Below are 15,471 nucleotides of genomic sequence, written 5' to 3' on the forward strand. Positions count from 1 at the left end.
CATTGATGTTTCTATGCCTCTCTCCCTCTCCCTTCCTCTCTGAAGTTAATAAGAATCTATATTTTTAAAGCCCACACATGGGAACCTGGGAGAGCCAGTGGAGGAATGGTAACGGACTTAACAGACCTGGGAAAGACGCTGACGGAGCCAGAGGGGAGAAAGCAAAACAGAAAAAAAAGCTGATGTCTGTAGCAGAACCCACGACAAAGCTCGGGAACAGACACACGGCCTCTGAATGCAGACGCGCAAAACGCCAGGAGAAGGGAGAGCAGGAGGCACGGGGAAGGCGCGAAGGGAGTCACACCCAGCACAGCTGCCCCAGGTCAGAGGCTTACCCTTTGGCGACATCGAACCAAAGCAGGACCTACTCTCCGGAGGGCGGAGGGGGTAAGGGAGAAGTCACACGCAGTGAGAAGAGGGGATGGAGGGAAAACCTCTCTCCTCCACGGGAAGGCCCACCCTCCCCTCCCCGCCTGGCTCCCCAGAGCCCAGCACACAGGCAGGCCGATGCTTCCCGGCAGCCGGTTGGAGAACTGCCCTCCGAGGCGCTGACTGTCCTTGGAACACCACCCGTGGCCACTGGGCTGCGGGGTTTGCCCGGGACAAAGCCAGGCCACTCCCTCACGTGAGCCCCAACCACAGGTCAGCTTTGCTACGCCTCCGGGGATTGAATGGTGACCTCCTGGTTCATAGGTCAACGCTCAACCACTGAGCCACGCCGGCCGGGCATGGTCAGCCGTTCTCAGAGGCATGTGAAAGGAGCCTGGTCCCCCCACCCGCCCATGAACCCCACTCCATCCCCCAGCTTTGCTCCCCGATGTCGTTTCTAGACATGAGGTAGGTGGACTCGGAGGCTTTTGAATTCTGAATTCTGGCTCATTCTAACCGAGTCACTCCAGGCGTCTTGAAACAATTGTCTCCTCTCTCCAAGAGGCAATGAGTTCGCTTTGTGAGAGCCCCTGGTACCCCAGGCTGTCTAGCTAGGAACCCCCTTAGTCAGCCAACAACCCCTCTGACGAACAGGAAATCAACAGACAGGCCACATCGACTCTGGGCGATAAGCAGACAACCAGGAGTCCCCAGAAGGGACCTGGGGAAAGTCATTTTATTTATTTTTTTTTTTTTGGTGGGGGGGGGGGGAGTCATTTTAAAAGCTGCCCAGCTCCCGGCTTTCTGTCCAAGGATGACCGTGAGGTTGCGTTGCGTCCTCTGTTGCCGCGTTAGTCATTTAGGTCTTCTGCTCTGTTGTCACCATTGCTGTTGCCTCTGAGGAAGGACGACCTCGAGCCACCTGGTTAGCTCCTACCTCGGCAAGCGGGTGTTTCCTGTCCAATGGCATGAGAAGGGTTTCAGACACGCTGAGCGCTTTCCATGTCTTTTCTCGTTTAATTCTCAAGACGTGTGATGCTGGTGCTTCTATTATCTCCATTATTTAGACAGGCCACACAGCAACACCACAGAGAAGGTCTGGGTTCAAGAGGTGGTGGTATTTCTATTTATCCCCAAATCCAATATGCTGCTTAAAAAAAAAAAAAAAAAAAAGACTACTACTGCCCTCTGCTGGTGGCCAGCAGAGTTGACCCGCTTCTGCTTGGGTTGCACTGAGTATGAGGATTCCGACGCTCGTTAGCGCCATCTGTCGGCCAGTGTCTATAACTGCGCCTGGCCCTCAGGCCCTCAGGGTGTCACAAAGCATCAACCTTCACAGCACACCAGGGCTGAGCGCTCCTCTCTCCACACTTCCCCTCCATCTCCTTCACCAGCAGGTTCAGGCAGACACGGTTCCCGGGGAAGGCCACAGCCGCTTTCAAAAACGAGTGTCGGGGTCCTGGCTGGGTGGCTCGGTGGGCCGGGGCGTCGCCAGGTAGACCAAGAGGCTGCAGGTCCATCCCCGGTCAGTCGGGGCTCCTAAGGGAGGCAACCAATGGATGTTCCTCTCCCTCCCTCCCTCCCGCCCACTCTAAACACCAATAACAATCACAGCCCTGGGCACGGATTAGGGAAAAGAAGAACAACGTGTCGGCACCTTTTCAGTCACAAGTAAAGCTCAGTTCCCACCGCCCGGCCGAGGGCACCCGCCGTGGCGTGAGGTGCGGGTGCGGCTCAGTCAGGGCTCAGTTTCTCTTAGGTGCTGTGTCCCCTTCTTCGGTGGATTCCCTCTGAGGCTCGCAGCCCCCACGGCAGGAAGGAGCATGGCGGTCTGACCCTCCACCCACACTACGCAGCAGGGAGAACTGTGTTCCGGAAGTGCCTGCAAAAGTCCTCAGATGTGCCCGGGGTCTCTGTGGTTGAGCGTCGACCTATGAACCAAGTCACAGTTCAACTCTGGTCAAGGGCACAGGGTTGTGGGCTCGATCCCCAGTGCGGGGCGTGCCAGGAGGCAGCCGATACATGATTCTCTCTCATCACTGATGCTTCCATCTCTCCCTCCCTCTCCCATCCTCTCTGAAATCAATAAAAATATATTAAAAAAAAAAAAAGTCCAGAGATTCACTGCTGGCTTAGACACAGACCCGCCTCGGCCTGGTCACCACAGCCACTGCGATCGAACGCCCTCTCTGGCCCAATGCATGTCCCCTGTCCGCTCCTGCAGCGGGACAGTGATAGGTGGGTAGCAGCGGATCTCTGCTGGAAGCAGAGTGGGGACTCTTGGCAAAGGTTAAACAGAAACTGAAGGTCAGCCAACAGGTGACCATATAGTGCTCAACACGTGCACACACACACACATGCACCACACACCAGCAGCAGCAACGGAAAGTGTAACAGAACAAATGAACACACGTCATTCACACAGTGCGTGAGAGCCACAGAGCTAGAAGGAAGACAAGGATCGTGTCCCAACGCCACGGAACGTTGTGGCTTTAGTTTAGTGACATGAAGAGCCTGAATAACACAGACCGTGGGGATGGGGTTGCGTTCACCTGTCCCGTGGGAGGTTGTGAACGAAGGAGAGCGGGCCCTTCTGCACGTTAAGGCTCACGCATTGGAGAACGCGTCTCCGGTAGAGTCCTGTGACGCCGGACTTTAGCCACGGCGCGAACACTGTGGCCAGGGTTCCGAGCTCGTCCCACGCCTGTGACCACACCACTGCACGTGGCCCTGCTGCTTGGTCCGTCACTGCTCAGGGAAAATCATCGCCCCGGGTGGGGGGGACACTGGGGGGGGGGGGGCAGCCCCGTCTGGGAGAACAAGAGGGACGCCGAAGCGTGAAGAAAAGGTGTGGAGCCCGGAAGGGGCGGGGTGGAGCCGTGGGTGGCGCGTTCTCCGCGTCCAAGCTCCCTGGACACAGAGGGGGACCCCTGGGCTGGAAGGACGGTCCAGCCCCCGACTTCTGGGCAACAGCATGCAGCAAAGACATTCGGGACCGAGAGGCCAGCGTCTTCTGTGTAGTAGGTTGTAGTTGTTTTCTCCATTTTCGCTCTTTAAAAAAATGGAGCAAACAGTCGAGAAAAGCAAAGCCTGACGAATTCTTAATTCAAACCGCACTGCACTTTGCGGTTCTGAAATATTTTTAGACGATTTTTTAAATTCCAACTCCCAGCCAGACAGGACGCAGATATTCCGAAATAAACGTTGCACCGTGGTGTGCTCTGCCAGTGATGGGAGGCCATGATTCCTTTATTAGCACAGAAGCCAAGGTAAGCCCGGGACTTAGAACCCAGCCAGCGCTCCACTGCTCCGAGACTTCGGGAGACAATTTGTACATTACTTTCCCCAGGGATTGAAAAATATATAGTTTTATTGATTTCAGACAGAAAGGGGGAGAGAGAGACAAAGACAGAAACATCAATGATGAGAGAGAATCACTGATCAGCTGCCTCCTGCACACCCCCTACTGGGGATTGACCTGCAACCTGGGCATGAGCCCTGACCAGGAATCCAACCGCAACCTCCTGATTCATAGGCGGACGCTCAACCCCCGAGCCCCCAGGCCGACCTTTGTCCTCCTCCTGAGATCCAGCGATTCTCTGCTATCACCTGCGTGGCCTCACTTCTCACTTGGCTGGTTCTTTCCTACCTGCGTGCCCCCACACACCTGCGCTCTTGCCCTCTCTCCAACCTCAGGCTCTTTCCTGTGCAGAGCCCTCACAGCCAGGGGTGAGCCTGAGAGGGGGCGGTGAAGGATGGAGAAAAGACAGACGAGAGAATAAAGCTGGGTCTGGGTGGGACGCTGCCCTCTCTGATGGAGAGATAGCGCCACGGCCTGCATGCCGAGTCTTTGTTTTATAGTCAGAGTCCAGGAGGCAAAGGAAGGGCGTGGTCAAGATGTTTACAACGTTCTGGCGGGTAAAAATCCACTCAGTTACGTGCACTTGATCCAGCTTTGTTTACTTGCTGCACCTCCACAGCCCATGTCACTCAGCCACGTGGGGCCACAGGTTCGGACCCTAAGGTCAAGCTTACAGCCACAGCCTTTGGCTGTAACGGTGCTGGGACGTGCACGTGGCAAATCGTGCCCTCTCCTTAGCCCCAGGCGTGAACCTGTCCAAACGCTGTGGCCGCTCTCCACCATTCCCCTGACTTCAACCAAAAGCTATGACGTCATCTTTTGCACAACTTGCTCCAACACCCCCTGCAGCACCCAGTCCTGCACCCCCACCTTCAACACACACCCGGAGTGCAGCCACGACGGGAGAGGCCACCTGGCAGGAGGGGAAGTTTGTCCTCATGCTGCCGACAAGGATCGGCCAGTCCCCAAAGCCCAGTGTAAGCCGCGCAGGGGGCGCCGGGAAAGCCGCTGACGGGGCGGCGGTTTGCAGTCAGGGGTGCCAGGGTGCCGGGCTTTGCTGCCATCTCGCATCTCAGGGCCCCGCTCTGGGAACAGGAAAAGCCAGAGAAATGGTCGTTTGAACGCGCCTTGAACCCGATCGGTTCTCCTCCTGAGCCGTCCCCTCCCTGGGCGGCTGGGCGCCTGTGAGGACTGCAATGGGCCCGTGTGGTCAGCAGGTGGCGCGAGAGACCACATCCACGCTCGCTCCGGCCCCGACCTTTCGGGATCCTTTCGCGGGAGGTGCGCCCAGGGACCCACGCCGCTCCCTCCCACGCAAGAACCAGCGCCCCCGGGGTATCTAAGCAGAGAGGGGCGTCACCCAGGCCCCCAGGGTTCCTGGGAAGCGCTGCACACACCCCGAATCTGCAGAGCAGGAGGTTAAACCTTAGTTTTGGGCCCTGGCCGGTGTGGCTCAGTGGATAGAGCATTGGCCTGCGGACTGAAGGGTCCTGGGTTCGATTCTGGTCAAGGGCACATGCCTGGCTTGTGGGCTCCATCCCCAGTAGTGGACGTGCGGGAGGCAGCCGATCAGTGATTCTCTCTCATCATTGATGTTTCTATCTTTCTCTCCCTCTCCCTTCCTCTCTGAAATCAATTTTAAAAAAACTTATTTATATATAAACACACAAAAAAACTTAGTTTTGGGGCCGAACTTGACCCAAGGGTATTTTCTTTCCATTGATTTTCAGCGAGTGGAAGGGAGGGGAGAGGCGAGGGTGAGGAGAGAGGGAAAGAGAGAGACACACTGATGTGAGCGAGGGATGGAACCTGCAGCCCAGGTACGTGCCCACCTGCAGCCTTCCCTGGGGGAGCAGAGGGCGCCGTGCTCTAACCACTGAGCCCGCTGGCCAAGGCTGGAAAACAGTGTTAAATATATGTTTGCGATTTCAGAGAGGAAGGGAGAGAGAGAAACATCAGTGATGAGAGAGAATCCTTGATGGGCTGCCTCCTGCACGCCCCACACTGGGATGGAGCCTGCAATCCAGGCCTGTGCCCTGACCAGAATCGAACCCGGGATCCTTCAGCCCACAGGCTGCCGCTCTGTCCACTGAGCCACACCTGCTAGGACTCCAGCTCCCTCTCCTGGGGGGCCCGGCACTTGCTCTCTCTGGCCCCCACCCCTCCCCGTTCTGACTCCAGCCTTGGACACACGCCTAAGCCTCATCAGCCAGGTCACAGTGATTGGTTCCTGGAGACCACGTGACCCACGTTGGGCCAATGAGCAGCAGTCCTGGGATTGGGGCTGGGATGCAGGCGGGGCTCGCCTGTCTAGGGCGTTGCTAGGAGACCTGGGAGCTGCTGGGGACCACTGAGCAGGGAGCCTGCCCCCAGAAGCCAAGCTGATGAACGGAAGAGAGATCTCTGACCACATCCTCTGGCCCTGGTCGCGCTGTGCCCACGCCGTTCCGCCCTGACCCCCACGCCCATGAAGCCTGGGTCACACAGGCCATCTGGGCACGTCTCTGTCACTTGCACCCCGAGTCCTGGTGCATGCGTGCTGCAGGAACACGTGTTCCTGCTCCGGGAAGGCTCACATCTGAGTACAGTCACGTTTCCAGCTCAGAGCCGCGTTGGTGCCAGAATGTCCGTCCTCTGTCAAGCCGGGGTGGCGGGGACCTGCTGACCTGGGTTAGGGACTGGACACACTCCGATCCCACTCACCAGCGATGTCTCCTCTCCGGTCACTGAGACGGGCCGTGGGCCGGAGGCGGCTCCTGGCTGATGTCAGGCCTGAGCACAGGCAGCCGCCTGTGGCCTGTCCCCGGGAGCATCCTCTGACACCAGCCCCTGTGCCGGTCCTCACGCCGTGGGGTCCCTGCAATGAGAGAGGGGTGGCCCTGGGACTCAGCAGAGGCGCAGCTTGTCCTGGACACGCCACCGTGAGCCCGCCCCCGCCTTCAGACCGCAGCCGGACTGGGCAGGCAGAGGCCAGCCTTCCAGTTAACCCCTCTCCCCGCCGGCAGCAGAGGGCGGCAACGCCCGGCCCCTTCCGACCGGCCTTCCTCTTCAGTGAACGTCCTGCCCTCCTTGTTTGATTTTTTATTTACTTTCTATACATTTTATTGATGTCAGAGAGGAAGGGAGCGGGAGAGATAGAAACATCAGTGATGAGAGAGAATCATGGACCAGCTGCCTCCTGCACGCCCCATACCCGGGCCTGTGCCCTGACCGGGAATCAAACCGGCGACCTCCTGGTGGGGCGTGCAGGAGGCAGCGAACCAGTGACTCTCTCTCATCATGGATGTTTCTATTTCTCTCTCCCTCTCCCTTCCTTTCTGGAAAAACAAAACCAAAAACAGACCAGCAAACAAAGCAAAGCGTGTCTAACCCATGAGCTCCGTGGAGGGACAGTGAGGCAGGAACGGTGGGGGGGGGGGCGGTGGGAAGGGCAAGAAGGCTGAAATGAGCGCCTCTGTGGACAGCGACCTGAGCAGGGAGGGTCCACGGAGCCACCCCTTCATTCCACCAACACGGCCTGTCGCCCCCCCCCCCCCCCCTGCCAGGCCCGCCCTGGGCGCCGGACCTGCAGGAAACCCGCCGGCTCCCCGCCTGGGCCTGGCAGCCGGGCCGTCTCCCTGGTCCCTCGGAGCCCGGAGGCTCCCCTTTCAGGCCTGCCTTCCTGCAGACGCACCTTCCCCCCCCCCCCCCCCCCCCCGCCCTGCAGAGCGGCTCCTGTGACGCGGGGCGGCCACGGGATAAGTTACCGCCCGCCGTCTTCATGCATAAAACATGGCACCGGGGCCGCCCGCCCGCAGCTGCCCTGGGCCGGCCGGAGCCGGGGAGGAAGCAGAGGCCGGTCTCGGGCAGCCTCGGACATGAAGGAGGAGAGGGGCCCGTTTTCTCTTTAATTCGTGTGCGTCCGGCCTCGCCGGCTGGGGGCCGCCCGGCTGCTCACCTGCCATGAGAAGGCCGTAGGCGCGGGACCATGGTGCTCCCCTCCCGGCTGCACTGGGTCCGGAACAGGCCATGGAGGGACCGGATCCGGAGGCGGCAGCTCAACCGTGAGTGTCCCGGGGTGGCGGCCCGCCGCCCTCAGCCCCCCTCATGCCACCCGTGTCCCCACAATGGTCTCTTCTTCTCCTCGCTCCCCGCGCCCCGGCTCCCGCCCGCCGCCCTGGTGGGAGGGAACCGGATACGCTGTTAAGGGAGCGGCAGGGGCTCCTGTGCGGTGGGAACGCGTGGCCGGGACAGGCGGGGGGGCCTGAGCTGGCGGGTGCTATGACGGGGCCGCGAGGGCTGAGCCGCGGGGATCGGCGAGGCAGCCAGAACCGGCGGCGCTCTGGGGGCAGTGGGTCCCCTTCCCTTTTTAATTTATTTTTATCTTCTTATTTTTTATTAAGGGAGAGGGTATCTTTCCATTGATCTTTTAGAGAGAGTGGAAGAGAGAGGGAAAGGCAGAGAGAAATACTGATGTGAGAGAAACACATCGATGGGTTGCCTCCGGCGTGGCCCCGACCAGGCCCCGGGCCGGGGAGGAGCCTGCAACCCCAGAATCAAACCCGGGACCCTTCCGTCCGCAGGCCGGCGCTCTGCCCACTGAGCCACACCAGCCAGGGCGGTCCCCGTCCCTTTAGAGGGCCCTGTCATATGTCCTGTGAAGTACCCGACGCACACGAGGTCCCCTTGGGGGACAGGGGCACGGGCCGAGGGGAGGTTTCAGGGGGGAAGGAACGAGACGGAAGCCCCCAGCACAGGCCCGGCCGAGCCGCCCACTGGGAGCTGGGCGTGTGCCCGCGGAGGGCAGGTCTGTTGATCTCAGACATCGGCAAATTCCACGGGTGAGCGGGGTAGGCGGCCGAGCACACGCGTGAAGGGGCGTGAAGGGGCTGTGCCACGGCCTGGGGACCGCCCCCTGCTCTCCGTCCTGAGAAAAACAAGGGGAAACCATACGGTCGGTTACCGCTGCCTGGGGCCTGGGTCTGGGAGGCGACAGGGAGCGGCAGAGACTGTGGCGCAGGGGACAGCCCTTCCCGCCACCGGAGGGCGCCACGGGCCGCAGTCATGGCCTTGTTCTCCTGAGGGTGGGTGTGAGCGGTTACGGGCTTTCCCAACTTTTCCAGAAAAGGGGAAACGCTGATTTCTGAGTGAAAGCGCTCACCCTTGGCGGTGAATTGCTTACATGTTAAACATCACGGTGACCCATCGTGTGCCCCGCCCGACGCACAGCGGTTCCGGGCGGCGCTGCTCTCACCAGGGCCCGGCCAGTGGGTTGTTCCCGCCGTCACAGGCCGCCGTCCTCCGTGTGTTAACCACACGGCGGAGGCAGGTCCACGCAGATGAAAGAGGAGGTAGGCCCACAGGAGCAGCCAGGGTCACGGTCCAGCGCTCAGGGACTTTGCTGCCCCCAGGGAGTCCCAAAGGAGCCCCCTCTCCCCCACACACCCCGCACAGCAGGAACTGCTCCCCCAAACCTCCCCCCTTTCCCGAGAATAACGGGAGAAGTGTGCGCCATCTCCGCAGGCTTCGCCGGTCCCTCCCCCGCCTCCCCGCTGAGCCGGCTGCAGTTGGATCCAGGGCGCGGACTCCTCACCCGAGCCCGTGGGAGGCACGGGATTCAGGGCGAGGCCTCTGCCGGGAGCCGCCGGCCCTCGGAGACCAGGGACTCGGAGACGGGGGAGGGGAAGGGCCTGGTTCTTTAGAGAAATTTGACTTCAGTGACGGGGCTGACATCTGGGTGCCGGGATGTGCTTTCTGCCTCATCATACGTGTTCCTGTGTGTTTACTCCAAGCCCGACACGGAGCCGACAGTCTCGCCTCTTTGGTGAACGTGTCCGAGGAGGGCGGGTCCGGCGCGGGCTGCGTGCGCCTCAGAAAGCAGCTGGACCCGGGACGGGCTGCGGGGTGACTGTCCCAGCCGGGGGGACGCCTGTGCGTGTGTCTGAGGGCAGAGAGCGAGGCCGTGGGACGGGGAGAGAAGGCAGGAGGAGGGGGGCAGGCGGGTGCCGCGCTGTGAACACGGCCCGTGGCCGCCCAGACGCGCTTCGCAATGGCTGACCTCTGTCCCGGGTCACTTTTCCTGGCCCCTTTTTTTTAAAAAAAAGAAATTATTGCTTTCAGAGAGGAAGGGAGAGGGAGAGAGAGAATCATGGATCGGCTGCCTCCTGCACGCCCCCCACTGGGAATGGAGCCCGCAACCCAGGCCTGTGCCCTGACCGGGAGTCGAACCCAGGACTTTCCAGGGCCCAGGTGGGCCGGGCCCTGTCCCCTCTCCGAGGTGTCCCTCACAGGCAGCATCCGCTCTGGCTCGGAACCGAGCGTCGCTGAGCCTGCTGGCTGAGCCCTCCCTGAGGAGAACGAGACAATGGCCCTCTCCCTCCAGGACGTCCGCGCGGGGAGCAGAGGCACCGGGGCCCCCGGCCGAGCCCAGGGCCCTGCAGACATCACTGACAACCACCGCTCCCCGCTCCTCTCTCCCAGGAGGCTGCCCGTCCCGACTCACTCCCCCCATGCCGGGCTGCTCTCCCGTCTGTCCGCGAGCATCACCCCGGCCCCGGGCGACTCCTCTGGCTCCGTTCACGCCGGACTCCGGACTCAGGAGTGACCTGCAGGCTGGGCCAGCGCCACCGAGCGCGGGGCTGTGGTCAGGCCTGCTTGGGGGGGCGGGGTGGGGGGCGGTGGTGCTCTCCTGCCTGCGGCCACCGGGACTGACCGAGAACCGGGACTGACCGAGAACTGGGACTGACCGAGAACCGGGACTAACCGAGAACCGGGACTAACCGAGAACCGGACTGACCGAGAACCGGGACTGACCGAGAACCGGGACTAACCGAGAACCGGGACTAACCGAGAACCGGACTGACCGAGAACTGGGACTGACCGAGAACCGGGACTAACCGAGAACCGGGACTAACCGAGAACCGGACTGACCGAGAACTGGGACTGACCGAGAACCGGGACTAACCGAGAACCGGGACTAACCGAGAACCGGACTGACCGAGAACTGGGACTGACCGAGAACCGGGACTGACCGAGAACCGGGACTAACCGAGAACCGGACTGACCGAGAACTGGGACTGACCGAGAACCGGGACTAACCGAGAACCGGGACTAACCGAGAACCGGACTGACCGAGAACTGGGACTGACCGAGAACCGGGACTGACCGAGAACCGGACTGACCGAGAACCGGACTGACCGAGAACTGGACTGACCCAGAACGAGGGGAGGCCAGCCGGGTCCTCCGGCCCCCCTCATGCCCTCGGAGGCCCCTCTGGTTCCCAGGAGGCTCTGGGTCTGGAGATGCTGAGGGCGGGACCGAGGTCCCGTGGGGGGGAGGTGTGAGGTGTGGGGCCCGCCCAGCCGCCACGGCCACGCCGGCCGCCACTCCGCAGATGGCCCTGCGGGAGCAGCATCGGCTTACAGCGCAGCGGCTCCTCTCGGCTTTCCCCGGCCGGCAGCCGGCTATTGGGGGGCGGCGCGGCCTGGGCGATGCGAATTTCCTGCTCCTCTCTCCGGCGTGGGCTCCGGCGGCAGGAACACGGACCCGACAGCCCAGGCTGGAGCCCACGCCAAGGCTGCCTGTCCCAGCTGGTGTGTGTGTGGGAGGGGTGTCCCAACTTCACCAGACTTGCTCCTGGATGTCAGACTCCTGGGGCCGAAGCTGCCATCCCGGGCCGGGCTTTCCCGTCCCATCTACACCCACGAGACCCTCTCTTGGTGCGCGGTCTCCTTTAAAGCCGTAAGTGTCAAGGTTTGCCAGGAGCGCCAGCCGGTGCGGCTCAGTGGCTGAGCGTCAACCTGTGAACCAGGAGGTCACGGTTTGATTTCCAGTCAAGGGCACAGGCCCGGGTTGTGGGTTCCATCCCCAGTAGGGGGCATGCGGGAGGCAGCCAGTCCATGGTTCTCTCTCATCGTTGATGTTTCTCTCTCTCTCCCTCTCCCTTCGTCTCTGAAATCAATAAAGATATATATATTTTTAAAAAGATTTTCCGGGGCCGGGTGTGGGGGGGAGGGCGGGGTGAGCGAGAGGCAGAAAGAACAAAGAAGCCTCTGAGGACATTCGCTCCATCCAGGGGTCCGAGATGGGCCGGGCCCAGACCAGCCACCTGCTCCCGTGGTCCCCGCAGCCTCGGCCCCGACGGCAGGCGGCCGCCCCGGGGCCACAGTGTCTCCCGGCTCCTCCCGTGTGGACCAGCACCCCACCAACCACAGAGAGCGTGGCCATTCCGTGCTGGGGACCCGAGGAGGGACCCCGACGTAAGAATGACTTACACTTCCCACAGGGCATCCCTGCTCTCTCACCATCACTCAGAGGAACAGCCGGACTCGCCCGCCTGCGGGTGATGGAGTCGCACGCCCGTCGCCACGGCCGCCTTCCAGCTCCCACGTGGCCGTCAGGGAAAAGGGAGAAACCCGAGAGGCGGGGCTCTGAATAATTCAAGGGGCTCCGCGGGCGGGGACTGCTCCTTTGTCCGCACACCGATCTGGACAGAGATGCCGGCCGCTCCAGCCGAGGACCAAGGACGACAAAGAAGAGGGGGAGGAGAGAGGGGGGAAAACACGGACGCAGCAAGGGAAGCGAAAAGGATGGAGCCGGCGAGGGGTCGGGGCCAGGCGCGCGGGACGGATCCGAGCCCTCTGTGGTCAGAGGGGCTGTCCGTAGGCCGACCCAGAACCCAGAAGTTCATCAGGGGTTGAGCATCGACCTAGGAACCAGGAGGTCAAGGTTACATTCCCGGTCAGGGCACAGGCCCGGGCTGTGGGCTCCATCCCCAGTGTGGGGCGTGCAGGAGTCAGCTGACCAATGACTCACTCATCATTGATCTCTCTCTCTCTCTCTCTCTCTCTCTCCCTCTCCCCATCTCTCTAAAAATCAATAAAAAACCTTTTTAAAATGCGGCAGGAATTTGTCGAAGGTATAAAATCACCATCGTGCCGTCCTCACAAAACAACAGATGAAGACGGCGACTAGCAGTGGGTGTGCACACCTCACGGAGGAGCTACCGGGGTGCAGCTGACACCCCTGAGCCGCCGTGGTCTTCCCATCCCTCACACGGGGCACCCCGACCGCCGAGCCCCGCGGCCTGGTGAACAGGAAGCGGACAGCGGCCCCGTGAGCATCGTCCGACCAAGAAAACTGGCCGGACCCTCACGGACCCCATCCGCATCTCACAGCCCCGTGACGGGAAGACAAGGGAGCGTGGAACGTCAGGCAACCCCGAGGGGGTCGCCGGCTCAGCCCCGAGCGCGGGCGCCTCCACGGGACAGATTTCCAGCAGAGAAACGGCGTTTGGCGGCGGGGACGCCGGGAGGTGCGACACAGTCAAACAACCGGCGGAGGGAAGTCTTACGTAGGAGATCCCCTGCTTTTCTCAAGAAGAAATAATAACAGGAAAAATAATTTCCTACTTATTGTGTAACGGAAATCCAGCATTACCCAACGGCTGTCACACGCACACTCTCTGGTGGCGGATTATTCTGGACATCACGGGGTCTGCTTTCGTGGAACTCTAAGCTTCTGATTTACTGGGAACACGTATCTGTTCGCTACTTTTAAAAATATACATTTTTATTGACTTCAGAGAGGAAGGGAGAGCGAGAGAGAAACATCCGTGATGAGAGAGAATCGTGGACCGGCTGCCTCCCGCACGCCCCACACTGGGGATGGAGCCCGCAACCCCGGCCTGTGCCCCGACCGGGGATCGAACCCTGACCTCCCGGTTCACAGGGTGAGTGGCGCTCAGCCTCCGAGCCCCGCTGGCCGGGCCTCCGTTGCTACTTTAATGTGAACTTCAACCCGGAGGCCCCCTGGGAGCCGGGGTCACAGTGTTTGAAACGCTCGGCCCGTGGGGTCGTCGCCAGCAGGTGGCAGCACCTCACAGGGTTTCTAACCCCGACCCAGAGCAGTTCCACAGCGAGCAGCACCTCTAACCACAGCCCCTCTATCATCCTCTAACGGCGCGGCCCCTGGGTAAGCGCTCCCACCTGACAGTGCTCAGACGGGGAGCTTCCACGGCTGCTGGGGCCGCCCCACGCCGCCTCCCCGTCCGGGGACTGAACGTTCCCAGAGCCGGGCCGCTCTGCCCCTCAGCGGGCACTTGCTTCTCTCTCCTTCCTCCTCCACCCTCCGCGGGGCTCTGGGCCATTCAGTCTCACTGTGGGGCGCTCGCTGTAATAGCACTGCCACGGAAGGGGACCTGCAGGGACTGAGGGCGGGGACCCCGCCCACCCCCACCCGCCTGAATGCGTCCACTCGGTGGTGGATGTCCCTCTGCCCCCGGCCTGGGCCTGGGGAAGACCGCAGCAAAGACCTGGCAAGCGTTTCTTCGTGGAAGTGCGTTTCCATTTCAAACCAGGAAGCAGCTCCCTCCCCCGGCGGCTTCCCTCCCGGGTGGGAACGCACCCCCCCCCCCCCCCGCCCCCAGCACCTCCGCGGAAAACTGGCAAAATGCATTTCCTGGGAGAGATCAGCCGGAAGGGCACCTCCCCCATCACCGGACAGGGTCCGGCATCCATCCGACCGCGGGTTGGGAAGGAAATGAGACCTGGGTGAAGGGACCGGTGGGACCGCCCTGGTTTTTCGGGGTGCAGGGAGGGGCACCCTCTGGGTCGCCCACCCAATGCAGCCGGGACGTCGCTGGAGCCCCTCCGAGCCCCCACCCCCACCCCCATCCCCACCCCGACCCCCACCCGAGGGGAGGTTTTGGGATCGGGAGCTCCTTGCAGAAGCTGTGTGCATGGTGTGTCTGTTGCCTTGGCGACCCAGCAGCCCTTGGCACCCAGGAGCTGGTGCTGAGATGCCTGTCAGGATCCGCCCAACGCTTCCTCTCGCTCGCGGGCGGGTCCACGCGGAGGCTCCGGAGGTCGGAGGTCGGAGGTCGGGAGGGCGTCTGGAGGAGGGACTGGCTGGGGCCACACGACCCAGGCCGCTCGGATGCCCGCTGAGGTCGCCCCCTTCCCGTCCTCATGTCAGTCCTGGGGGGGCAGCCGCGTGTCCCTAACGGGCGGGGCCCAGGATCAACGCAGAGAAAGACGGTGACGAGGACTCAGGTGCAGGCGTTCGCAGGCTTCGGTGTGACTCACAGCTCCTCTGCGCTTCAGAGGTCACGGCCTGAGCTCTGTCCCTACAGCCGCGGCTGGCACATTCGTGGGTGGGCGCAAAGCGGGGGGCAACACCCCAAGCCACGGGCCTGATCCCAGAGGCGCCCCCACACTGGCTGGGCCCTGCCTCCCTGTCCCGGGGACCAGAGGAATCCAGTGCACAGGAGGGCATGCAAAGCTGTAAGGGGCAGTCATTACTCTTTAAAGTGCGTTTCTGTTTATTCCAGAGAGAGGAGGGGAGAGGGGGAGAGACAGAAACATCCGTGATGAGAGAGAATCGTGGACCGGCTGCTCCTGCACGCCCCACACGGGGTGGAGCCTGCAACCCTGGCCCGGGCCCTGACCGGGAATCGAACCCTGGCCTCCTGGTTCACAGGTCGATGCTCAACCCCTGAGCCCGCCGGCCGGGCTGATTTAATTTTTAAAAAAGCAGTCTGAACGCGGTGACTGCTCTGGGAGGCGGGTGCTGTTTCCGTGCGTCCTGGCGGACCCCTCGCCTTGCGGGAGCTGGTGCAGGTCTCTCTCTCAGAACAACGGGGAGAAGGAAGCCGAGGCTCCCGGGACGTCCCCCGCGGAGCCGCTTCCGGGGGGGGGGGGGGCAGGCGCAGCGCTCCCAGCGCGGAGGGAGGCCCTGGGACCGGCCCCTCTTCTCTCCTCCTG

General features: G+C 61.9%; 1 protein-coding gene across 2 annotated transcripts in view; it reads left to right on the forward strand.

Annotated features, from left to right (window-relative positions):
- Nucleotides 1–7,572: 7,572 nt before the first annotated feature.
- The window catches only part of RIPOR2 (RHO family interacting cell polarization regulator 2), an 83,911-nt gene continuing 76,012 nt past the window's right edge, over nt 7,573–15,471 (forward strand). Inside the window, exon 1 of one of the 2 annotated variants that reach the window (XM_079761064.1) lies at nt 7,573–7,773. In XM_079761064.1, coding sequence (XP_079617190.1) covers nt 7,698–7,773 — 76 coding nt within the window. In that variant the 5' untranslated portion in view covers nt 7,573–7,697. The remainder of the gene's footprint in view (nt 7,774–15,471) is intronic. The other variant, XM_079761061.1, reaches the window with a different exon arrangement.

The sequence above is a fragment of the Cnephaeus nilssonii genome (genome assembly GCF_951640355.1).
Source record: "Cnephaeus nilssonii genome assembly, chromosome: 21".
Classification (NCBI taxonomy): domain Eukaryota; kingdom Metazoa; phylum Chordata; class Mammalia; order Chiroptera; family Vespertilionidae; genus Cnephaeus; species Cnephaeus nilssonii.